The 26,576-nt window shown below is 49.5% G+C and overlaps 1 protein-coding gene across 50 annotated transcripts in view; it reads right to left on the reverse strand.

The window, feature by feature from the left end:
- The window catches only part of TCF4 (transcription factor 4), a 234,418-nt gene that overhangs the window by 53,084 nt on the left and 154,758 nt on the right, over positions 1 to 26,576 (reverse strand). For 2 of the 50 annotated variants that reach the window (XM_075740640.1, XM_075740637.1), the window contains exon 1: positions 15,065 to 15,251. The exons of 46 other annotated variants lie outside the window; for them this stretch is intronic. In XM_075740640.1, the coding sequence (XP_075596755.1) occupies positions 15,065 to 15,232 (168 nt within the window). In that variant the 5' untranslated portion in view covers positions 15,233 to 15,251. Of the gene's footprint in view, positions 1 to 15,064; positions 15,253 to 26,576 lie in introns of those variants that run through there. 2 more of the 50 variants (XM_075740638.1, XM_075740636.1) reach the window with 2 other exon arrangements.

Here is a 26,576-nt window from a genome sequence, read left to right on the forward strand (position 1 = left end):
GCCGCAGAGCAATTTCCTCCTAGTCCCTCCTACAATTAAAGCCCAGAGCAAGGCAGAAGCAGTTAGGAAATATGCAAGTCATTTGTTTAAACTTCTTTATTATGATTTCCAGCGGGAGATTCACGTTCGAAAATATTTTGATCGAAAAGAGGAGGTAAACGCATGAGGTTGGAGGAGAGGGCGGGAAGGGGATGTTCGGAGGCTCAGCTGCCAGCGAGCGCCAGACCGGGCTACAAAGACTTTACACTCAGCCCAAGTCCGTGCAGTAGTACCGGGCTTAAATAAACGCATCCGAAGGCTGAACCCCTCCAACCTCATTTCTTGGGGATGAACTGCAGTCGAAAAGCAGCCTGCAAGCTTTCCGCCGCCTGCTTGCCTACGCCGCACACCTCGCGCCGGGGAGGGGGAGAGGTTCTGAGCAAATTTGATTAATATCGAGAGTATCGGCACTGGGTGAATCTGCACGGTTTAAATGCGACCATGGGAAATTCAGAAGGTTGACATGCAGATTTGGGCTCGGCCAAGGCTGACTCAAACTCAAACTTTGTCATGTGAAGATGGGCGGATTCAAATCAGAAAGAGGAAAAAAAAAAAAAACCCCAAACCCAAAAAACCCGCTCTAAACCTCCACCGGTTCACAGCCCGAGCTGCACGCAGCTGTATTTGAGAAGTTGAGTTTGCTAGTGTTTAAAAAGCACTTTGAATGAAGGGTACTCTCGGGGTCTGATTTTCAAACACGCTCCGAGTTGTGTTTTCCCCATTACCATGACTGCATGTAAATGAAGCACTTGTGCCCGCGACTCCGCCGCGCCGCGGCTCCGTAATCCTTTGTACACAGCCGGGCCAGGCAATCACCGTAATTGTGCACACAAATTAGGCACACAAAACAGCCCGGGCGCAGGCTTGAGAATCGAGGCTTACAAGCGTGAATAGTGTCACATACTCAAACACACCAAAATCGGGGGCTGCGATTCAACCCCAGGGGTTCCCGTCGACTCGGCCGCCCCCGAGAGCACGTCGATGGAACCAGCAAGGACACCGGTAGGGAAACTCTGCCCAACAACGGGAAAACGTAAAAACCCACCAACCCAACCGCCCCAAACGTGGTTTTCTTTCAAGAGTTCAGCTGCTAAATAATATTAATAAGGTATTATAAAAATATGAATGCTTAAATAACTGCATTTAGAGGAAAGCCAGCGATAGATACATACATTCTGAAAAATCTTATCCGTATCATAAAGAGAACTCCGCTGATCAAAACCAACTCAACCTTGCTTGAAAAGGCACTTTGTTCACCGTCAGCGCTGATAGCTGCGTTCCAGCTTCGGTAAAAGCTACGGCGAGCTGGGCACTTAACAAGGACTTTTCGCAAAGACTGAGCAGTTTCTTCTTTATCTTGGGTTCGAGCTTACCGCCCGCAATGACTGAACTATTAGGCAAAGAATTAAAAAAACCCCAACAAACTAACCCCAAAGATTTTCAGAGGACACTTCATTACCATCACCCGAACTTCTTGAGCGTAACGTTCGCTTACCAGAAACCTTCTAAGATGTAATGCTTAAAATAACCCCTCAAGCAAAATTCACCACTGGTGCATCGAGTCTTTTCTCTAGTTATTGCTGTTGAACACCACCAGAAGTTAAAGCTCCACTTCTCTAATTAAACCTAAAGTCCTGTACGAGTTTTAAACCACGTTCCTCTCTTGGCCAATTTTGTTTTCACTTGCTTGTCGACCGTGGAGTCCCCGAACACACTCTGAACAACTGCTGCCCAATTAGGAAACGAGAGATAGTGCAGATAATAATGAAATTATTCACCAGAGAGAAAATACAGATTATGACGAGAAATGGAACAAGGAGAAACTACTGAATCCCGATTAATGAATGCGACTTTTTTTTTTTTTTTTCCTGAAGAACGTACTTTTCAGGGTGTAGCACTGTTTTCATTTAACACTGCTTTGAATTGCCGCCTACAGAAGTTAAAAAAAAAAAAAAAAAAAAAAAGGAAAAGAAAGAAACCACAGCTATACAAGCCTGCTGACTTCTTATAAAAGAACCAGTTTTAAACTTGTTTACACTACTGATTCCAAATGAATTCAAGATGGTGGCTAGTTAAAGAAAGGGAGACCATGCCAAGGATTTTGATCAAAGAACTTCAATTCAACAATGTTCAGTTTTAATTGACCACTAATTAAGCTACATTAGTCAAAGAAAAGTCTATATCACTTCTGAGTAATGAAGAAAAGAATTCATTTAACCCTGTCCTAGCCCTCCTTCAGCCAGCTTACAGAAAAGCAGCTTCTCAAGTATCAGCCTTGGAAGCCTTTCCAATATTAATACGCCAAAAAATTTTTAAAGAGAGAAAAAAAAAAAAAAGAGGGGGAAAAAAAAAGTGTCGGAGGAGGGCAAGCTTTCCCAGCTCGCATTCCTTCTTCCGTAGGGTGAAGCCGTCTTCCAGGCAGAGACGTTTTCTTCCAGCGAGGAAAAAGCGACGGGGAGGGGCAGAAAACTCCAGCGAGCTCTCAGCTGCTTGGCGCCGTGCACCGGCCGGGGCGGCTGCGACACACACGCACCTGTACGAGCGCGTATCGATATTTATACGTGCGCACACGCTTAAGTTTTGGCTAACTACAGAAAAGCAGAGCTCTCTAAAAAGTCCCCCCCCCACGACCAGAAGCCTCCCGAGAGGCATCGCCGACCCGGAGGATGCCGCGGCTCAGGGATGCCAAAGGAAACCTACGCCTAGCGAAAAGCCGGCTGCAAAATTAGGCTCCGAAATGCGTTCGGGAATGAAATATTTGTTTTTCAATTTAGCCTTTATGTCTTTTAAAAGTCTGCAGGATCAGATAAATTGAAGGAACCAAACGGACGCCAAGAGGAGCTTGCTTAGAGCAGGAAGGTTAGACACGGGAACGCCGAGAGATGGCGCAGGGACAGGCGCTGGCGTTGAAGGAATGCTCAAAGTCGCCGGTATTCCCGTTTGGCGGGCAAGGAGAGAAGGTTGCACGATGCAGCAAGCGACGCCATGGCTTTGCAGCTCCGTAGCGTCGCAGCGCTCTTTGATGAGGGCTATACTTGTGGCCTTAACTTGCATTATATGTTATCCTAATGATTTTTGGCAACAAGCTACTGCATTTCATAGAATAGAATTTAATGAGTACCATATCTTTTTTTAACATTCTGCCAAATGCTCATTAAAATGCACTTGTTTTTGCAATGCAATAGCTAGCTATATGAAACCAAAATATTAATGCAAATTGGCATTTCTAAGTTTAAAGCGGTATTTGCATAACAGGAACCAAACGTGGTGCAAGCTGAAAGAGAGCACACAACACAAATGCCTCTTAACGCCATAATTATTGCAAGGAAAAAATGATGGTTTGTGCACACCAGCACGAGCTCCAGGATAAAGCATCTGCCAGTTTGCGACACTGTTATCTCCCGATGCCCAGTCTCACCAAGAAAAGAGTGTCTGAAAAGACTCTGCACTCACTGGGGCTGATAAACAAGATAGGTATAAAATGAAATTTAAAAAAAAAATAAAATAAAAAATGAACGCATTTATGCAAATCTGACTACCCTACCTCCAAATTCCAAGAGGCGTTTGAATAGATGGCTGCCAGTAGCACTGAAAGATCAGCTTGTTAGTCGAGAGCCACAAGCCAAAGGTATTCCTGTTCTAATAAAGCAGTCATTAGCTGGAGTAATCAGTATCTCAACGTAAAGACGGTCACGAACCAGACTTTGGACTCTGACACAGCAGTATTTCAAAACAAGTGTCTCTACCCTGAGTGGAAAGGAGCTACTCAGCAACCCAGTTACTCCCCACCCAGCAGCAAACGGGCGCCATCAGGCTGAAGGACATCTCCGCGGTGGCATCGGCACCGGGCTAAATCTTTAAAGCTTCCCTCGGGGGGTACGCTGCTTGGCTTAAACACCAAGAGGAGCGGGGAAAGCCCGGGATCTGCCGACGTCCAGCACGGGTAACCCCCGCGACGCCTGCTGCCATCCTCCCTCCCCACCGAGGGACACAAAGCATCCCTGCAGACCACCGCCAGCATCTTGCAAACGGTTCGCGGTCACCGTTGCGGCCGACGTGGAAGGGAACCGAATCATTAAACCTTCCAACCGTTCGGAAGTAAGCGCTAAAAGGTAGAAATTTTCAAAACTTCTCACCCCGGGTGCCGAGAACTGCAAACACACCAGCACGCGCGCCAAAGTCTGTATTTACAGTTCCCTTTTCTTTTTTGCAAGTAAGAGTCCTGGGATCTCCTCCAGCTGGGAGCTTTAGTATGCACAGATTTAAGCACACGAATATTTCCAGGGAAGCCACTGCATGCATCTACGTGCTTACGAAAATCTGGTCCACATCTTACTGGAGATTAAAAAAAACCCAAAAGACAACAAAAAACCCCACAAAATTTTATTTTTTTTTAAAAATCCTTTTCTGCGAAATGACAGCTCGACATAAGTACCCAATACCTTCTTAAAATTGCGTGGGCTGACCGGGACATCAGGCTGGACATCCTAGATGGACACCAAGATGTTACAGACAGTGCAAGTCCATAGTCACCTATATAATATTTAACCACCATTAAAGGCGATTCAGAGATGCAGCTGACTGAGCCAGCAGCCCAGTTGTCACTGTCCACTCCTTCTGCATCAAACTTTCTGAACTTCCCCCAAATATTTTGCAATAGAGGACAGTTGTGTTTTGAAAACATTTCTAATCTGCTTTTAAACAAAAACCGTAAACGCTGTGGCTGTTGTGATGCTGGACCCAGGATGGGGTCACATCCCCGCATCCCGGCCAGCCCTCGGCGCGGTACCTGGGGCAGGCACAGGCTGTTCCCCCCCCGGATTAAGGGGTTTGTCCCACGAAACCAAAACCGCTGTGATTTCCTCTTGGATCAAATACAGAGCTACAGGAGACAGAAAGGATGGTTTAACATGGTGTGATTTTCCTTCTTCCCCCCCCCCCCCTTTTTTTTTTTCTTTCCCTAGCACAGTAAAAGTTGCTATGAAAAATAGTTCAGGCTATAAATAAGACACTGAAAGCAAATTACCATCCCATGAGTTAATAGCATACCAAATTAAAGACCTCAGCCTAGATCTTTTGAAGATCTACAACTGCAACCTCAAAACTGCGGCAGATCTCTGCATGCAATCGGAGCAGCAGAACTTATTTTGTATTCCGACTTCCACAGATCTGTGTGTGTGGTTCAGGCAGCGAGGGGGGATTATCAGAAACAGGCTTCTGCCAGAAGTGATCAGCTAAACCACGACACAGAGCTGTCTATACATGTGTAATTTTATTTTCCCCTACAAGGTGCCCTCTCTTGGCTTTGGCAGCATCAACAGCCCTTCTTCACGAGACAGATGTGTGCTGGCACGGCGCTAGCAGATTCGTTAACCAGGGGAGACGGCGCTCCCCAGGAATTGGGGGAGGGATATTTATTTCTTCTCCACGCCGAAGCAGACTATTACCCTACGGTTCCTAAGACCGCGCTGGATACGGATTCTCCGTAGTCACGGAGATGCTGAACAGCGGCCACCTCCACTGCCTTTCTGCCCAGGAGCGCCTTCCCTCTCTAATACGTGTGCCACTGGTGTGAGATAGGGCAGGCTGGGGAGAAAGAAAGGAAAAAAAAAAAGAAGAAAAAAAAGACAAAAAATCATCCCAACAGATGGCAGCTATCGGCCACCGGGACCTGGGACCAGTCACCTCGCATCCAAACTCCGCCTGAAGTAGATTAGCACGAAAGCATTGTATTCTAATGAGGCACTGGAAACAACATGTGTTTAACTGCTGAAATGGCGAACAGTTTGTAAAATACTAATTTAGGAAGTCAAACAAAAAAACCCATCCACGGCACTTGTTGTTGTTGTTGTTTTCCTGATAAAAATAGCGATCGGCAAGTTTTACCCTGGAGATGGTTTTTATTTACAAGGCAGAAGCCTGGAACGGTGGGAAAGAAAAAGAGATCTTGTACGTGGCGCCGAACCTTGGGCGGGAGCACCCACCCGGGCAGCGGGCACCCTGCGCACCGGCAGCCCCCAAAACTTCCCCGCACCCTCGGGGACTGCGCGTGGGCTCCCGACCACCCCCCGTCAAGCCACGGTCGTGTTTCGTTCGTGGGGTCACTATCCGCTGCGTGTCAGCTGACGTTACCTTATTTAAGTTTTCAGTGCTACCCCCCTTTCTTTTTTTCAGGCGTTACCAGGAAAATCCGGTTTGCGCCCCGGCAGCTGCCGGCGCTCCGAGTCTCGCGGCCGTCCCCGTTCCCAAACGGCGCGCGGGGACGCGCTGCAGACGTAACGGCCGGGAAGATGGCTGACGCGTACGTCCCCCTCCCTTTGCCGGCCGAACTTCCCGTAGGACCGGCACCCGGAGCATGCGGGCATCTTGTAACGGGCTGCGGCGCCGTGACGACTGAGGATGCGAGGGATTTACCTTCCGCAGCGGGCACCGGCCAGGATTAAACCGGCAAGAAATACATTTGGTTTTCTGGTTACGCTCCCCTCCGCCACGGCCAAAGCGTATTTTTTTTCATTCCGGAAATGGCGTTAATTCCGAAAAATCTCAAGGCCAATAGCCACCGCTAAATTGAGGATGTATCCAGGCAAACAGTTTGCCGCGGAGCTAGAGGGGATGTAAGAGAGATGCGATACGTATCACGTGTTCAGAAATCAGAGGAATTCAAATCATTCCGTAACTCCGAATCGGTAATTGTCTAAGCACCGCAAACAACCGCCACTTAAAAGACATTGATAGCTTAATCATTTCTTTTGCACCTCTTCGAGTCTCCCTATTTGACGTGGGGGCAGAGCAACGCTTGAGAGCGGCTGAACTGGAATATTTCTTTATTCCCGTTCCCAACAACCCAATCGAGGACTGTAAGCAGCAGAGAGCGCGGTAACAAATATTCAGCTAAAACCCAGCAAAAGAGAAGGAAAAGATACGTCAGGCCCGGGAGGTGGGCGGCGCAGCCTCGCCCAGGGAAGCCCCGCGCCTGCCGACGGGCTCCCCCCGCGCCAGCACCCGAGCATCTCCTCGGGACGGCGGGGTGCTACAGCCGGCTCGGGGATCCAGGCACCCCAATTTCAGAAAAGCAACGCTTGACAGTGGTTGCGGTAAAGCAGTTCTAGCCTTACCTAGCTGGGATTTTCACCTAGATTAATGCTCCCTGCCGCTCATAATAGAAATCCTTCCCAAAACACAGGCTCTCGTTGTGTCCAACGAGCATCCGCTCCTTTATCCGGGGTTCTATGTGCTCGCAGGGACCTCGTGCAGCAGGGAGCACAGAGTACCACCTCCCCCCGGATTTAAGTATTTATCCCCCCCCCCCAAGCTGCCTAAGATTTCTGCAAGCCTGTTAATCACTCGGCTGCGAGAACGAGCTACTGCAAAAAAGCAAACCTAGGCTTTAACTGCGCGCGCCGGCCCTTCCGCCCCTTCCATCGCTCACGAAGGGAGCCCGAGGGAGCGGCCCTCGTGCCCCGCGCTGCTAACTCGACTGTACTAACAGGTGCAGCAATACTAATACGCCGGGCGATCAACTTTTTCCCCTCCTCCGATTTGTCAGTTTAGCTTCGGAATGCCATTAGGAACGTAAATATTTCTGCAATTGATATTTAAAAGTCGATAAAATAACGGGGTGCAGAACTTAGCCTTTTTAGTTTTTTAAGTAATACATTTGATTATTTTAATCACGTCAGTACTTAACTGAACGGGTTTAAATATGCATGTTACATCAATTTGTTTTATTCATTAGAAAGCCATTGAGTAGTTCAGCATTTTTCTTTTTTTATTTAAAAAAAAAAAAAAAAGGGAGGGAGCTAGATAGGCTGCACAAGACCTCTTCCACAAGGTCGTCCTCGAGGGACGAGTTATTTGTGCGCCGTGTCTTCCAGGAGGTATGACTGCTGCTATCACGGATTTCAGGGGAAAAAAAAAGAAATCCAACGTATAGGGCTAATAACAGAATTTAATAACGATGATTCACCAGATGCTGGATAAACTCTTTTAACTGCAAGTACGAAAGGCCACTCAGTGAGCGAAGAGCTATTTTTAAAGCAGCAAGGTTTGTTTTTCACTGCGGACATCCCCTTTGTCAGGGCTGCGGCTGGTGCGCGCCGACTGCCGCTCTGCAATTCTCACCCTCGCCTCTGCAGAGGTGAAAAAGCCAACTCCAAACCTTGGCCGGGATTGTTCCCATCCCCTTTTTTTTCATTTGCGGGTCGGCTACAATGGCAGCAGCTGCAGAACAACCTTCCCCGCGCGGCCCCTCCAATTACCGGCCCCGTGCCCCCCGCGCCGGGGCCGGGATCGCTCAGCACCGCCGGGTCCCCGGGGAACAACGGGCGAGGGCTTGCCGGGTTTTATCGCCCTCGAACCCCGGCGGCACCCAGCTCAATTCCTCCCCTGGCTGGGTCCGCAGACCCCTCTTCTTCTGTTCAGCTGCTTTTCATTACGGAAAAAGCAGTCCGCGGTTTAAAGAACAATTTGATCTTGTGCACATGAGTTCTCACTCCCGTGCAGACACCTAATAAAGCTCTGCAGGTGTATGAAATTTCCTCTACTCAAACTTTGGGGAGGTTTTTTTGGGGTTTGGGTTTTTTTTTTTTTTTTTTTTTTTTAAGGCATTATTAATTTTATAGGCAAAACTAAGATCCTCATAGAGAAAAGAATTCCCAGCTCCAGCACCAAACTGCAGAGGGTATTCGCACCTGCGTGCGCGCAAGGTGAAAATGCGGATAGGAGACCTGTGCTCCGCGCGCTGCGTGTCACGCGGACACCTCTGCTCGGGAACAAGCTGCGAGCATCTGAAGCCGAAGCTGTGCCTAAGGACAGCCCACAGCACAAAAGGACAAATCCCTCAACACCGAAGGTCTGATTCTGCTCCTCCTGTAGCCAACTTCCAACTTGAAAAGTCCCTCACAGGAGATAACGCTCTTAATATTTGCTCAGGAAAAAACAACAACAAAAAAAGAAAACCCACAAAAAAAAACCAACAGGAAGGAAAAACCTCAAGCACCATCCCCCCAAAAAAACCCCAACCCAAACCCCACTGAACAAGTGGAGATGGATAAATTCAGCCGAAAGAAGCAAGACCTGCCTTGAATCTGGGGGGAGAACCGCATTTCTGGCAAAATCTGTGCTTTGAGATTTTTGGATGATTCAGTCGTGCTATGCCAGAACAAAGCCAGCCGCTAAATATTTGGAGATACCTGCTGGGCTCTGAGAATACTCTCTTCCCACCGAACCTCCAGAGACTTACAGAAACTTTTTAACGAGCCTGAGAATTTCTCCACCGTGAAAAGGAACACAACGGAGCGAGAGATCATTTCGGATGCGATGATCTCGGCTACCCGCCACGGTTAATCTTTTGATTAACCAAACGGCAATTAATACGAACGCTTCTGATAGGAAAACGCTGCCAGCATTCGTTAAATACAGCTTCTCGCTGTAGAGGAGGAAGGCAAAGCTGTCGAAAGGGCGGGCGATTCTGCGCAGGTATCTCGTGCCTGTAGTAAGAGTTTCCCACGGGACTTTACAAACTCCGCAGCCGGGCTGACGGACCGCGCTGCCTTCCCCGCCAAGCCGCAGGCACCGTGCTCCGGTCACTGCTCCCACCACCCCGGCAGGCTGCAAAACTTTACAGAGGCTGGTGGGAAGGAAAAAAAAAAAAAAAAATTCAAAAAAATTTTAAAAAATTAAAATAATCCACCAGCAACACAGTATCGTAAAATCAGAAAGAAACTGGCCAACATAGGCTAAAATATTCACTTTTCAAAATAAATTCCCTGTGCAAAATAACCAACTCCCATGTCTCCAAAGTGCCACGGCAATTTTACAGTAAACCAAGTGTAATGCAAACCAGATTTATACTGCAACAGGAAACAAACAATTCTTCTGCACAATTTCCTGTAGATCAATTGGAAAGGTATTTAAAGACTGCACCAGCCATTAGATCTTTTGTTAACCCCCCCAGCCCTGCCCACAAAAAAGGCAGCTCATCACATACGCTATTATGAGATGTCAACACCCTCACATCATTTTCCGTGTCTACCATCAATCCGTAACCAAATAAAATAAAATTCTAGTTATAATTTCTTTTTGAGGAAAAAAAAAACACCAAACCAAACAAACCAAAACAAAAAACCCCCCCCAAACCCCACACCATAATAATTTCCAAACTGGCACAGATGAAGAGGTGAAGTTCACTTCTGATCAGCATATGCAAAACATATTTAAAAACTACGATCCGACGTCAACATCCTGCGAGAACGCTAAGCTTTAATAATTCCTAAACTATTTCAGCAAAACCCAGCTTTGCAAACACGAGGCCGCTCACGTTTCCATCGCGCACAACGGGAAGAAAGTGCTCGGACCTGCCAGGAGTAAAGTTTAATTGAACGGTAAGGCATCCCGAGCCCTAAAACCAGGGCTACAGTTATTTCTGCAAACTCACAGATGCACAAGAAATTTGCAGGTATCTCCCTTCCTCCAGAACGTAAAACACAAACCCAGCGTGCCAGAATGCGCGTGCACGTATCTCACTATACGTATTGTCCGTGTGTATAGCTATACTTTACCAAATTCTCTTGTTCTCAGCAGGGAGCCTACGAGATTCCGTTAATTCACGGTACGAACGCGCAGCCCTGCCACAAGCCCCGCAAATATTGGAAAAGTCTCCTCGATGTTTTGGCTTCCACTCACGATCCCGAGCAGAGTAAGCGTTTTAATGTCCGGATGTATATACGTACACATATGGATTTCAAATCAGGAAGCCCGAGCTACCCGTATGCGGACGCAATTTGATGGAGGAGTTGTAAATTTGGCTTTACTTTGCCACAAAAAAAATCTATCCCTATGCTTCGGAAATAAAGCATCTTGTAACTTTTGCTAATAAATTTTTTTTTATTATTATTTTTTTTTATTATTTTTACGACCTGCGTGTCAGTACTCCCGATATTCCCAAGCAAACGAAACGCCGCCGTTTCTTTAAACAAAGCCGAACCAGCCGCATCGCGCTGAAATTACTGCCGGTTCAGCCAAAAAGGGCGCAGGCACGAGGGTCTCTCGTTTCCATTTTGAGATTTCTTCCTCCTCGTGCTCCAAAAGCAAACTTTCTCCGCGCCGTTCCCAGAGCGACGCCAGCCTCGTGCCATTCACAACTCCTCACTTGTCATTATTAAGCGTGGTACATGGAATTATTACACTCTTTGGCCCAGCCTATTAGCAGGAACGATACCATGGAGCATTCATCTTCATCTAGGAACTTTATGGAGTTGAAAAGCTTTATAATAAGAATAGCAGACAGAATGTAAACAGGAAAAACTCATTAGCATTTACTTTTTGTGATTTGATGACTTGACAAATAACTATTTCAAAACAACTGGTTTGAGAGATGGGTTGAAGCTTGTTAGGATAAAGCAAAAAGAGCAATTACAATAATTATAGGTTTCCCTATATGATTTAACACATGCGCATGGTGGGAGCTGATGATGGGAGCTTAAGATACCATTAAAAGAAAATTTTGCCACTTTTGTTTTTCATTTTCATTTGCAATAATTTCTCCTTTATAGTCCCATGCATTTAAATATATTGTCTATGACCAAATAATACTTTATTAAAATCTCAGTCAGATGCAATTGAAAATAAGCAATTCTGAAAAATCAAATTTAGGCAGTAATCCTGCATCCATCCCCTGTCAGGTAATGTGCACATCCTAAATATCACACGCCTCTCGGGTAACAAGCAGCGAGGCCTCAGGAAAAAGGGGGGGGGGGGGGGGGGAAAGGCTCTTGTTGTTCCATTGCTTCCAACGTAATCAAAGTGTTCATCTAGTTAATCACAGATAATAGCGCGCATTTCAAACTCCTTTGCTAAAAATGCCTTTTCTCTAATATTTGAGGAAAAAAGAGTGACTCCAAGAGCCCAGCGTTCATGTATTATACCATCACCCAGCGCTAGCTTATCTTTATTATTTGACACCGGCAGTTTTGCTGTTGCTTTTAAGATTTTCTAAACCAAATATCCTCCTGTGGCAAGAGATGTGAAGGAAAAAGATTTCTTACCGATGAACATCAGTAAATAGTTAAAGGCACAAAGTGCTCTCCCATCGAGTAAGCTCTCCTAAAACGCCCTGCGAGCGAGAGGGGAGGGGAAGCAAAAAAAAAAAAAAAAAAAAAAAGGAAAACAAAACAAAAAAAAAAGAGCAAGTTGCAGAAAACGTGTTCTGCAAATCTTGCATTTCTGGCGGTTTAATTTTTTTTCCAGCCATTTTTGTGACTCCTGTACCCAACTGCACTCCTCTTCCCACAGCAACTTCGATTCAGAGGGCTTTGGAATGATTTTGCATTTTTTTCTTCTTTTGTTTATTCCCAGGGAAGACCTGCTTCCGCTGCCTGCTCGCAGTTCAGAGAGTTCAAACTGAATTTAAACAAGTAATTGACTTGTCACTGGGAGAAAAAAAAAAAAAAAAAAAAAAGGGAGAGGGGGAAAAAAAAAAAAAAAAAAAAGAGGGAGGAATTCAGAACTCTATCTTTCCTGCGCAAGGGAGCAGCCCCTGCTCCGCTCCGACAAGCGGGCGAAAGCTGTGCAGCCCCAAGAGCCGCGGGTCCCTTCCACGAGGCGTTGCGAACAATTAATGCACGGCATCCCCGATCTCCGCACGATGCCTGGCACCGCATCAAGAGCCGCACAATGCGGAACCCGAGCCAGAACAATGCCGGCTCTATAAAACACAAAAATCTGTTTGTCAAGCGGACGCGGGGATACTTTCTCCCCCTTCCCGAAGGCTGCTGCGCCGGCCTCGGCCCCCCGGCTCCCGCGACTCCGGCCGATGCCTTTTCCCGGAGCGGCGGGAAGGGAGCGGGCAGAGCGGACGGCGCAGGCCAGGCTGTCAGGGCTGCCCGTCCGCCCCGGCGGCGCGGGGACCCTCGCCTCCGTCTTTGTGCTCTCCCAGCGCCGGGAAGCGCCGAGGCCAGGCTGGCTTTTCACGAACACCTTCCGCCGGTGCCTATAAATACATCTCGTGCGACGGAGCGGACCCTGGTTTTTACCAGTCCCACCTTCTGAAAAACACAAAGAATAGGGGAAAAGGCCTGGCAGGCGAGCGGGGTTTTATTAGCCCTATGATGTCATATTCTGCAGTTTTATGTAAGTACGACAGGCGGCTGGCACGACAGGGCGACATTACGGGCTCGGCGTTCCCGGCCTCGGCGACACGGACCGTGGGGCCGCTCGCTAGGCGGGGCTGGGCATTTCGCTTTCTGCGTTCAGTTCCTTAAGGGGAAAAAAAAAAACAAACCAAAAACCAACCCCAACCCAACCCCCAAAAATATACAAATAGAATAAGGGGGGAAAAAATCCCCAAAACAAAAGAAAAAGCCCCCAGCTCCCACCCCGACCTCCATTTCCCTTATCAAACACTCCATCTCCCCCCCGCCCCGCAAGAAAAATCCAAAGAATAATGAAGTTGGTCTAAGTGTTGAAAATTGTTTACCGAAGCCCTGACGCTGTGCAAGCGCTGTGCATCGCTGCGTCCTGTTTACAGGCTGCTGTCGCCAGGATTTTATTACTTACTGAGGATGAATAGCAGCGTTTAGGAACTTTTTCTTTTAAAGCTACTGAGGCTGGCTGGCCCTGCCGTGCATGGGAATGTCAGGTAGGCTGGAGACTTAACAGGTCTGGAATAGGAATAACTCATTTTTTAAAAAAAAAAAAAAAAAAAAAAAAAAAGCCCTGCAGTAAATTTACAAACCTTTCTTTTTTGCATTTGTAGAATTTTGAATCGGAATTGTTTTTTTTCCTGTGCAAATCCCCTTAGCTTCTACCCACAAACTGAGCGTCCCGCGTTACAGCGACGCGTCCTTTGCAAAATATTCAAAACAAAAGGCGAGGCCCGCAACTCTCACCAATAAGCAAAATTTAAAAAAAAAAAAAAACAAAAACCACACAAACCCAACCAAACCCAAACCCTCCGTTATTCAAACAGATGTTCATTCACGAGAGCGCCTTTCCGTACGAAACGATTCGAGCTGGCTGCATTATAAACACGCGCTGCTCGACGCACACATGCCTACGCATTCGCACACATCCCGGGGAGGAGAGTTACTTTGCTCCATCCGCTCCGTCCGAACCGGGCCCGGGTTAAAACTCTGCCGGTTCCCCCCACCCCGGCCTAACTCCGCCGCCCCGATCGGTATCAGCTGAACCCAAAAGTTGAAAGACCGCAGACCGGAGCGGTTTGCGACGCCTGCTCCCCCCACACGCTGCCCTCCCTTCCCAGCCTTTCCAAATTTTATTTTCCTCTCCCTTCAGCAACAGTTCCCCTCCTTACCTCGCCCTTCCCCCTCCCACCCAAATATTTTAAAATATACTGAAATACTTTTCCTTTCTCAAGACCCAGCCAGAGGAGGGGGGGGGGATTAAAAAAAACCCAAACCCCAAACCCTCCAGATGGCAAGTATAAACCTTCTGCTGGGGTTATGCACAAAATACCAGACACTTTTTTTTTTTTCCTTTTTTTTTTTTCCTCTGAAATAAAGCGTTTCTGTTGGAAGGGGCGGGGGGGGGGGGGGGAAGGGGCCGAAGTCAGACGGCGCAGGCAAGTCACGACAATGCGGGCGGGAAGGGGGCTCTGGGGGCATTGCCCCGGCTGGCCCGGCCGCTCGCCCAGCCCGGCTCCCGCCCCGCTCCGCGCCCCCACCGCGGTGGGCAGGGGCAGCTCCGCGCCCGCGCAGCGCCGCGCCCGCCTTCCCCCCCCCCTTTTTTTTAAAAAAAAAAACAAACCAACTTTCCACTATTTAGACTTAACCTCAAACTTTGAAACCCGGGCGGACTTTCTACACACACCCCCCCCCAAAAAAAAAAAAAAAAAGCCAAAAATAAAAATAAATCAATCCCCCCTCCCCAAAGGCGACTGTAACGGCGGGAGCAGCCGCATCCCCCAGCCCCGCCGGGGCCCCGGGAGCGCGGAGCAGCGCGGAGGATGCTCGTCCCCGCCACCATCAAACTTCTCCAAATTACACCTTTAATTGCAGCGCCAGCTTACCGCTTTCCCATTATAGTAGTACATCAAAGAGTTGCCGCCCATGCCGGGGATCGTGTATGCGCAGTACATGGTCCCGCCGCCGTCCCCCTCCGCTCCCGCTCTCACAACTTTTATTTCAAACTCGCTCTCCCTTTTTTCACAACAATTCCTCCACTCGCATGTTCCCATATGGCCGGGCCAGGCGCGCTCAATATGCAAAGCAGGGCGAGACCATTCGCCGCGCGGGGGCGGAGGCTGCGCGCCCCCCCCCCCCCCCCTTTCCCCAACCCTCTTCCCCTCTTCCCCCCCCCCCCCCCACAACCTCCTTCCTCCGCTCCGCGCGCCCGCGCACCGCCCCGCGCCCGCGCACCGCCCCGCGCGCTCCCTGCCGCCCGCCCGCGGGGCCGCGGAGCCGGGCCCGGTACCGAGCGGAATACAAATGCGCTTAATTGCCTCCCCCTCTCCCTCCGCTCCTTTTTTTTTTTTTTTTGGTTTTTTTTTGTGTTTTTTTTCCCTTCTTTTCTTCCCCCCCCCCCCGCCTTTTTTTTTTTTTTTTTTTTGTTTTAATTTGATTAAAAAGCGAGTGGCAGGAAGGGAATCGTATGATGCACATCTAATAACTCCGCCATCTGTCCGTGCTGCTGGCGCGCTCCCAGCATTGTGCGCAGCTGCCGCGGCCCGCCCGCGCAGCCCCGCGCAGCCCCGCGCAGCCCCCTCTCCCCCCCCGGGTTTTGGTGGGTGTCTCCCCCCCGCCCCCCCCCTTTTTTCCTTTTTTTTTTTTTTTTTTTTTAAATAATAAATATCCCGGCCCGGCGGGCGCTGGTGACAAACGGCCCCGGCCGCCAGCGGAGGGAGGGGAAGGGGGTACGGGGAGGGGGGGGTCGTATCCTTCCCCCCCCCCCCCCCATCGGGACTCACTTGAGCTTGCCAAATTCAGAGCATCACAGGAAAGGAGGGCCCCTGGGAATTGATCCCAAATGAAACTAAATCATTTGCATATGCCGAAGCAAATGCCATCCGAGCATACAGCCAGTCTCCGGGCTCAACTTTAATAATTCAAAGCACCTATTTCCTCACTCCTCGCCGCGGTAACGCGCCACATACAGTATTAATCAACGACAAAGAGACGGCGATGTCAATTCCGAGCTGTCGGCTCGGGCGACGGCAAAGTTTTCTTTCCTACTTTCCACCCGGATCTATAGGGTCGGCGTGCGCGGCATCGTACGGGGGGGGCGCGGGGCGGGGGGGAACCGGGAGGAAAGCCTGAGCGGAGGTTTATCTAACTCCCTTGGTCTGCGTTTATCCGGGAGGTCCCCAGAGCTTTGGGTAAACAGCACTTGAATTATAATCACACATTTCATTCAAATTTCATGCTTTGAGGATTTTTTCCTCATTAGAACAGTTAGTTGTCAATCTGACAAGATCGCATTTGTAACCTTTAAACCACCCTCAGCGTACAACACGTAAGGCCAAAAATCCCGACGACTACAGGTCAGCGTGCAACAAAACGCTTCCCCCAAAAAAGGGGGAGAAACCGCTCCTCGGCGTCGCAGATGGGCAGAACGTTTACTCCGCGAGTAAATCTGCTTTCTACAACCAACTTCCTACAAATGCAGGTATTAATGCTCCAGAGGTGAAAAAGAACCCAGTGCTTCGATCATTTATTTTACAAAACCTTCTGGTTTTAATAAGCACCTAGAAATAAAGCCGGGTCCGCCCTTCTGCATCTTCAAACTGCAAAATACGGTATTTTCCCTCTGAATAAAAGCTCCGGTTTCGCAGCTCCACACAAAGTTATACAACTAGCATTACGTTTTAGTACGCGTTTTACCACAAAATTAGATTGGATGGACCTTTAAATCATCTAACCGAATCGCTTTCCTGCCACAGAAACAATCCCCTAATTCCAGCAAAATAAGCTTTTTTCTGACCGGCACGAGAGAATTCTAAAAATTTCACGTGTCGGCGCCTATAGATCGTGGAAACGGAGAGAGACCCGCGATTCTGCAAGGCAATCCTTGAATCCTGACCGACGTGTCCTGAAAATGACTGCAGATGATTTCAGCTTGGTTTTCGCAGCCTCGGCGTGGGGAACAGTCCAACTTAATTTGGATCCTGTCATATGAGCGCTTTCCCTCTCCTGAATGGGAAAATTTCAGTAGAAATATGTATCGTACATAACATGATAAGAAGTTAATGCGGTTTGCAGGGAGTGAGCCCGTAACTATAACATAATTCTCAACACATGACAATAAAAATTAATTACTTTACCATATCATATTTGCATTCGACACATACATTGAGATAACTCTAATATATTTGCCTGCTTCGCTCGGGAACCTGCGATTGTCCCGGATATTTTTCCTTTTTTTCTTTTTTTTTTTTTCTTTTTTCACAAATAGAAACGCTTATCTTACATAAAAATTCACGTTCTTAGTCACAGCCAGGAATACTATCGGAGGGACACCGACCGCATCTAGGGCAAGGCCAGGTTAGTCCTCGGCCGCCTGCCCGCACCCCTCTGCCCCCGCAGCCCCCCAGCACAGCGCCGCCGGGGAGACCCCCGGGGCTTTCGGGGTGCGGGTCGGCCGCCGGCACAGTCGGGGACGCGTCTCCAGCCGCGCGGCCCGAGCTTGGGCTGCCGGCGAAGGGGAGCCCATTGATTCAAAGAGCAAACGGCTAAAAATGTAAGGGGAGTTATCTGAGGAGAAGCAGCCTTTTTAAAAAATTCCATCTTTGTTGGCGCTTTCGGCTCCAAACGCGGCGCTCTGCGAATTTGCATCTGGACGCGCCGTAGCTACGTCGGGGATTTTGGCTGAAGCAGGCAGGGGCGGTCGTTCTGCGCTGGGTTTTGTTGTTAACGCGGGCTGCTGGAAAGCCAAGCTCCCTTGGCAGGACCCCGCGCCGGCAAAGGCGAGGATTTGCCGTCGGGATTCGGCTCCGGCCGTGCCGGTGCGAGGGTGGATGCTGCAGGTGCAGCTGCGCGGGACCCCCTGCAGACCCCCCGCGCCTGCATCTGCGCTGCCGAGCAGCTCCCCCCGCACGCCCGCCCGCCGGCGGGCGTCAGGCAGCGCCGACATCTTCCAGCCCTCGCCGCGGAGCGGTGCCGGCAACGCTGCAATTACGTCCTTCGTCTTAACGAGAGGTTGGCAGCGTGGAGACGCCGAGGCGCGGGCGGGGAAGAGTGACGTGGGGACAGCGTGTCCCACCGCACCGGTCTCCTCCGGCGAGGAGGAGCAGCTTCCCCGCCGTCCTGTCTAACCCGCGTCTTGTCTCCGTTGCCCGCAAGGCACTTGTTTTCCACGTAAAGGGTCAAAGGTGAGGATTTAAAACCCTTCGTTTTGGGAAAAACGATGTTGTACTTTACCCGGAGGGAATGCCACCGAAGGGCAGGGGGCTTCAAAATACACACAACCTCACGGATGCGTCACACGCTCCGATAATGCGTTATTTCAGCACTTTCGGTGTGAGGCGTCATTCTTTCAGCATCTTCTAGGTCACTCATCACAAGGCCGATCAGGCGTAACGTACGGTACAGATATATTTCCCCGAACGCCACACCAGCAGGGACGAATTCAGGCCGCTACGTCACCTACGTGGCGTGACACGGCAAGCGTAGGATGCCACGGTACAGGGCCATGTTGTCAGAATCCAGTCACTGCAGCTTTATCTAAGTTAATAATTTCTGTTACAGCCCTCCCGTGCCATTTTCCCCTTGGTCACCCCGGACCGGCCACCCAGGCGCGGTACGGCCAACTGGTGAACGGGCAGACAAACCAGGTAGGGCTGCCTCAAAATAATCAGTGCTGTGACTTCTGTGATATAATTTTGATGCTTTGGTGTATATATACTCGCTTCCATTCTCTCTTTGCTTCTCTTGTGTCAGATTCCAGCAGCAAATCCCAGAAGTGGGTGAGGAAATATTGAGAAATCCAAGAAGAACCTTCTGTCCTTCTTCTTCTTCTTCTTCTTGGATTTCTCAGGTTCTGCAGGTCCCGCAGGAGGCCGTCTCTCCTGGTCCAGGAGGGGAGGAGGGAGAGAACGGGTCCCTGCTTTTCCAGCAGGATTTTCAAGACCGAGAATTTGGAAAGGGCCTCATCCTGTGAGCTGCTGAGCACCCTCCTCCTTCAACCAGGGACGCTGCAATGGATGACGCCACCATCGGCACACTTTGTGTCTGGAATCAGACCTTCCAGAAAGGCACAGAAAAAGGCTGTTGGAGGGAAGGGAGGGCAGGCACGTTCCTGACAGTACCGTGACTGAGGTCCTCAGCAGAGGAGCAAAGAAAGGGAAGCTATCTGCTGGATGACAAGCTTGCAGCCACACATTGAACCGGATAACGGTAAAATACCAAGTAAGATGACTAAAATAGCCTGTATTCCTCTACGTCTGGGTCACTTGGATAATCTCATCCTTCTTACACAAATCCTTGAGTGTAGTTATTAAAACGTACCCGCCGTGGGTGGGGAAGTGGCTCGGACTGCCCAGATGTGAGGAATTTTACCCAGCTGTGGCGTTTCGCCCCAGCTGAGTGACCAGAACCTCCACTCAGAGGTCCCATGAAGACGTGCCCCACCGGCCTTCTCCGACCAGCTTCTCTCCTACTTAAGGAGAACAAAAAGAGAAGGAAAACCCAGCGCCGTTCCCCAAAGCCAGGTCTATTTTAGGAGACGCCAGAGCTGAGCTAACGGTTTCTTAAAACCTCCTCCTAAGTACCCGCGCAGGGACCGTGCCGGCGGCAGCGGAGCTCAGCCAGGGTCGGCCCTGGGTGCCTCTGACCGGCGGGGACACAAACCCAACCACAGAAGGCTCCTGCAGATGCTGGGTAAACCCAAGGAGAAGTTGCACCGTATTTACCTTATACAGCCATAAAGACGGGGCACGTTTTCGGGAGCGCACGCCGGGGCCGTTTTCTAGCCTTGGTTTTGGAGGATCCCAAATCGAGTTAGCGATTAACCCGCTGAACGCGAGATGATGTAATTTCTAATTGTCTCTTTTGTAACTATTGCAACTAAAGGTAACGCGTCTTCTCCTACGTTTTTGTACATTAACATTCTCTCCTCTCTCCCCAGGCAGAGGTTCAGATTCAGATACTTGTGCGCCACAGACTGAATACAGTATAAATATCTAATTATACAGATGCTATATGAATAAATCAGATCCTAAAAGCCACAGTCTCTAAAAAGCTACTTTAAACCAGCCAAATGTGGATACATCTGCTTTAATATTATGGACTACCTATTGATGGCAACCCTCATCGACCCAGTAATGCTACGCCTTGTTTCCAGGCTTGTCTGCCAGGAGGAAGCAAGCCTTTTTCCCAGCGCTGAACCTACCTCCTCTCTTTCTCGTTAAAGGCACAAACTCTCCACCAGCTGTTTTAAAGCGGGTGCAGCCCGTGGAGCGGTTGGTTATTCCGGCAGAGAATTCGGCTGACCCCGACAGCACCCACGGCCACACCGCTACGAGAGTCCTTGTCAACGGGATTGCTTTGTGCAGGACTCAAGTCATCATGACAATTCAATTCAAGATAATTTCAATAAAAGTACCTTTACCCGTTGGGGTTTTTTTCTAAATTGAAATGGTCGGCCAGCTATGACTCGAGGGTGTCGGGACTAGCGCGGATTCCACCAAATTCCTGTACGTTTGTAGGTATTGAACATGTTAGACGGGCACATCTGCTATACCCAGAGCGGGTTTTAAGCAACTCGCCCTTTCAGCAGCGATTGATTCGGTGACATAATCGCACACGCTCCTGTCAAACTGAAACCACTTGGCTGAAGCGGGGCCGTGACGCAGGTCGGAAGCCAGGAACGTGGCCAGAGAGTCGGTCTGAGACGGCCAGAAGAAACCTCAGGCCATCTCTGCAAGCATCCCCCACGCTTAATCTGAGGAGTATCAGACGAACAACTTCTCCTTTTACCTCAGCTGCTACACTGACTGAATTTACTAGATAGCACGTGAAGTTAATAACGTAATAAAGCCTTAGATCAAAACTAGCTATTGAAAACCAAACCAGCACCCCATGTTTGCTATCCAGATAAGCCAATTTTAACACACGATCCAGTTGAGCGCATGCCCTGAGCCGCAGGATGAGCTGGCCTGGACCCCCAGAGCTGGGCAGGGACACTCCGTGCCCTTGGCCTTATCCATCACCTTCCATCAAACTTCTCTTTCAAAAAAAACCCCCAAACCCATAGAAACATACTTTACAGTTAATCTATTTTAAACAAAACTGTCTATCTAAAACATCCATTTGCCACCAGGTTTATTTTTGACTACGCTGCTTGTGAAACGCCAAGGGAGAAACTTAAACCACACGGGCCAGGATTTCTTCCTGCGTAAAGGCGCTATTGCCAATTTTTACCATTTTATCTGGAGGATCGGAGCGTTCGGTGGGCGTTCTTTTCTGGAAAGGCAGAGCCGCTGTAGTCACTGATTACGGGATGACCTCAGATTTCCTATCTTGAAGACTAAGCTTCTAACTCTGATGACTGTGGAGGAGAGCCGGGGAATGGGAACTCTTGAGGCAGAAAACCCCAAAGGCTCATAAACCCAACCCAATCTTGACTCTTTTTAAAATCTTGTCTTTTTTTTTTTGTGGATGGGAGGGCAGCTGTCTCGTGATTAGCAATACTACGACGGCTTCCTTACAACACCCAGGAGTTCTGCTGGCCTAGACTACGGGCCAGAACATCCCACGGGCTTCGATTCGGGATTCGTTACGGAAAAGGACGGGAAAGCACGTGTAAGGTTCATTTCTGACATTGTCTCTATGTTCCCAAGGCACACGGGGTGAAGCGATGGGGAAATTTGGAAATTTCGGTGCCGTTGGTCTCAATGTGAGACTACGGGCGTTTTACTATAGTTTGGAGTCCGCTGGAGAAGTAGTTGGTAAAATAAATGAAGAGAGTAAGATTTTTAAGATTTCATACGCCACCAGTTGTACACACCCCATCATAAAGAAGTGATTTCAGATTATAAGGGATTATCTTTGCTTTTGCGGTTGAAGTATGTAGTACGATCTTGAGTGCTCAGTGCTGTAGTTATTGCTCGTATCGCTTTACTGAGAGGTTTCCCCACGTTCCTGGCCAATTGTTCCCCATTAGCAGTAGCTGCCACTACAAAATAAATAAGCGGTTTTGAAGCATAAGGCAATTGAGGACCCGATTTTATGTTTAGTCTTTAGGGGGAAAAAAAAAAGCGCACTGCAATATAATGATTTTCATTAGTAATTATGTATTCTCCCAAGCAGGTTCGGTGTTTCGTAAAATGATAAATACCTACCCACACCGAACTTTAAAAAAAAAAAAAAAAAAATATTTTCCCATTGCACAATTATTTTTTAAAACAATACATGAAAAAAATGTGGAAAAGGTAAGAAAAAGTAAGTTGTGGACACCATGCAAATGGACACATGGCTCATGTTAAGAACCAAAACGTGGGGCCTTTTTTTTTTTTTTTCAGTCACATGCAGCAATTTGTCTACATAGTAAACCGTTAGCAGAGCTGATCAAAGCACTCCAAAGCGTTTCTCACTACCCTCCTCTCTGCTAAACGATCTGCAGGACTCAACAGAGATGTGGGATCCTGCAAACTCGGATTCGTTCCCACTCTGCCACAAGAATCTGGGGAGGGAGCGGGAGAGGAACGCTGCTCCTCATTTATTGCACATTGCCATATGGAAGACTTTTCAGCTGTTACATAGTTAGGCCTCGCAGCCCCTCTATCTAGCAGTTAAATATTATTCTGTTGCTGGTTCCCTTTGTATAGACGGAGAAAGCGAAGCTCGGCGAGGCCGCGGGCACCGCGGCGGTGCTGCGGTTGCACGGAGTCAACGGTGCCAAGGGGATGAGAGGCTGGGGCTCCCCGAATACGCTCCTCCGGCACAGGCTACCTCTTTTTTGGACAAGGGAAGAAAAAAAAAAAATCAAGCACGGTCACCCTGGTCCCGGTAACCGGTGCCCCGAGCACACCGCGATGCACGAGGCATTTGGGAGGAGAACGAGCCTGCGGCAGAGGGGGCCGGGCTGCCCCCGCGGCTCTGAGCTCCCGGGGATGCTCGGGGCGAGGAGGGCACGCTTACACGGGTGTAACTTGTGCTGAAGGTGAGCTTTGTACTTGGAAGTTACTTGTACTTGAAAATAACCCCCAACCTCAGATAGCCAGGCCAAAATAGAGGCAGAGACGGTGCATTTTTGGAAAAACTGGCAAACAAGGTGAATTCCTTCTGCGTTGCCCACCCACGCAGAGCACCCTCCGCACCGAGCGCTACGGTTTGGGTTCGCTGCTGGGTGCGAGGATGGGTAATACGCAGGACGGTGAAGTGCCCGGTCCTGAAGACCTCAGAGGAGACCAGGGAGGACGCGGAGAACTCGGAGAGCAGCCCGCGTGGAAGGGGAGATGGGCAGGGGAGGGGGAAACGGCACCGTGAGAGGTCTGGTCAAGGTGGAGATCGGAAACCTGGGATGCTGCCAGAAGAAAGAAGGGATGGCCCTGTGCGAGGCTTGCTTTGAGGATACTGCTCAAACAAAGGAAAGAAACCGGAACAAGGAGTGTTGAATAAACCCAAAACGCTGCTCGGTGATCCCAGGCCCTGGGCTGGGGCTTCCCACCCACGCAAGCGAAGCACCCTGCCCTCCGCATCCCCGACGGCTGGGGCGGCGGGTCTGGCCGGGGCAGCGCTCACCGGAGCTGGGAAGGACGGACGGACTTACAAGGGGTTTGTAACACCCGAAAGGTTTCTGCTGTCCCGGCTCTGGATGAGCTGAGCCGCAGCACGGGAGGGTCGCTGGCACGTAGTACGTGTCTGGGTCTTTTATCAGTTTTATCTCTACGTGAAGAGATTACTCCCGAGTCAAAAATCAGCGTCCTGCCACAGAAAGCGCCACCTGATATCCTGCCAGAGCTTTTGGGGTGTAGCTATGTCTCATTCCTCACGGTTACCTCTCCTCCTCTACTAAGCCCCATCCTTCCTCTTCCCTTTTGCCCTTAAACCTTCAGCACGTTGCAGAAGTTCGGCAGTCCCGCTCGCTTTCCCAGAAATCAGGATCTCAACTTATTGCTTAAACCTCGTTCCGGCCCCCGGGGAGAGGAGTTAAATCCAGCCTGGGAGTGGGGCGCGGGCGGGCGGGCTGCGAGGTGCGCGGGAGGTTACTGAAGCACCAGCACGAAAAGCATCAGGTCTTTCCCAAATCTCAGCTCCGGCCGTGCCCGACCGGGCCGTAACCAGCGTTAGCGTTTTTGTTTCTTACGGTCTTTTTAATCCCCTTCTCTTTGCGTAAAATCGTTTTGTCTCTAGTTCTCCGGGATTATCGCCCGGAGGAGGGAAACTGTCGGGTATCTATCTTTCCTTGGAGATCTTCAAACAAAAGATGTTCTGCGCAACATTTGTCAATTTTCCCATTAAAGATGAAGAATTTAGCTTTCAGAGTGAGTTTTAACCCTTCGGAGAGGATCACATGCAACAGTAACGTAAAAAAACAGCGGGCAATTGTCTAGATCGGGCACCCAGGTGGAACGGGAGCACCGTACTCCTCTCGTGCACGCTGCCAACGCGGGTGCTGCGCGCGGTGCCTCCGCCACGGCCACGGCGTGGGTTTACCGGCAAGCGGAGCAAAGATTTTGACGTCTCTCTCTAAGTAAGAGCGCGAGCGGCACTAAGGGAGCAACTCCTGACACGGCGTGGTTGCGTTTGCCGGACGGCGCGCGCGGCGCGGAGCCCGCACCGGGACGGAACCGGGGCCGGAGATGTTATTGTACGCGGCATCTGCCAACCGCGGGGTCGAGTTTACCGAATTTGGGCTGGCCTTACAATTTTCTTGCTTTTGTAGATTTGTCTCTTAACCGGTATTCGAACATTCTTTCGTGGTTTAATACCGAATTGCACGGTGCGGGAGGATAATTAGTGGTAAGTATTAAGCAGTTTATGTTCTTCTGTGATTAGAGAGTGAGTCTGTGAGGTCTTTGGGCACTAGTTCCACAATGTTTTATTTTTGCTGGGTAAAACCCTTCGGGAGAAAAGGCCGTTTGTACCTTTGATGTCACTGGGCTTTTCGCAGGGAATAATGTGCTAAAATAGATCTTGCAACCTGACTGGGTGGACTAAAGATGTCAGGCTGCTGGCTCTTCTGCAACAAAGTAGATGATTTTGTGAGTAATCAGGGCCGTGCAGCGGTTTCACTGTGTATTTTATATTATATCAAATATGCATATTCTTTATTTATATACAAAACGCATGCACTTAAAATACACAGCAAACCAACTGTAAACACATACACATCACAGAAGAAACCTCTCGCTGAAACGACACGCTTCCGCTTTCCCATGAACTTTTCCTTTCGGCAATCCTAATTAATACTCCAAAAGCACAGTTTCAACGATACCAATCCAGATGCTATATTAAAATACATAGTTTCTCTACCACAGCCGTTCCTAGAAGCCTCTCTCATCCCGTGCTCGCGCAGGCAGCGTGCTGAGCCGTGAGCCTGACCTGAAGGGGTTACAGCCTGCGCGAACAAAGACAGCCCCCAAAAAAATAATAAAAGGGGAAAAAAAAAAAAGGGGGGAGCTGAGGCACCCAGAGGCGAAGCCCCTCGGCAGAAAACTCTTTTCTCAGGTAGGCAGGGAGCTTGGGGAGCAAGGTCCAACTTCCCCGGTGCTGCTTCCTAACACTGTACCATATTCCCCTCGACTGCTCAAATTCACACTTAAATGCTTAACACATGTTAGTGCCAACTTCTACAACAAAATATGCTTAGTTGGAGGTCCTCTCAAACCGCTTTTGCTTGGAAAGTAGTTAACATATAGCCAGATTAAGAAGGAAATCAACTGCTTGCCGATAAATTCAGCGTAGCCAACTCTTGGGATTTTATCAGGTGTCTCGCAGGGTTTCCTGTTCCTTTGGGGTTTTGGTTTTGCCTAAAGCCCCAGCTCCAAAAATTCAGGAATTACATCAAAATCATTAAACCCAGCAGTTTCAGGCCCTCCTAGCCTCGGACAAAACCTGCAAGCGTGATCAGAGCATAGCTAAAAGTTCAGAGAAACAAAAACCCAACCCCAAGAGGGAAACACAAACCCACTAGATTTACACGTTTCCAAAAGTCCGCTGAATTTGGGGAACTCGCGTGTCGGGAACGCGAGTCCCCGGGTTTTTTTCACCCCGGCGAGTGCGGCCGGGTGCTACCCGAGCACAGTGGAAAGGCGAACCCACCGTCCCCGCGAAATCCCTCTGCGAGACGGAGCCCGGCGCGAGGGGCGGCTGCGGGCGGGGGCCACGCCGTCCCGTGTCCTGTCCCCCCCCCGCCACACGCCTCCCGGCGAGCCCAACCTGCCGCCGCGGCCCCCACCTTCCCCGCCCGCCCCCCCGGCACCATCGTGGGTGAAACTCGGCGCTGCGTTACTGATAATTTTGGTAGGTATTATTTTTGCACTTGGAACGTCCTTGATTATTTACTGCAGTAGCCAGAGCAGAGAAGCCTTCAGCCATGAATTAAGCGCAGCTCGTTTCTTCGACCTCGATAATAAACCGCAA

The sequence above is a fragment of the Balearica regulorum genome, chromosome Z, assembly GCF_011004875.1.
Source record: "Balearica regulorum gibbericeps isolate bBalReg1 chromosome Z, bBalReg1.pri, whole genome shotgun sequence".
In the NCBI taxonomy this organism is placed as follows: domain Eukaryota; kingdom Metazoa; phylum Chordata; class Aves; order Gruiformes; family Gruidae; genus Balearica; species Balearica regulorum.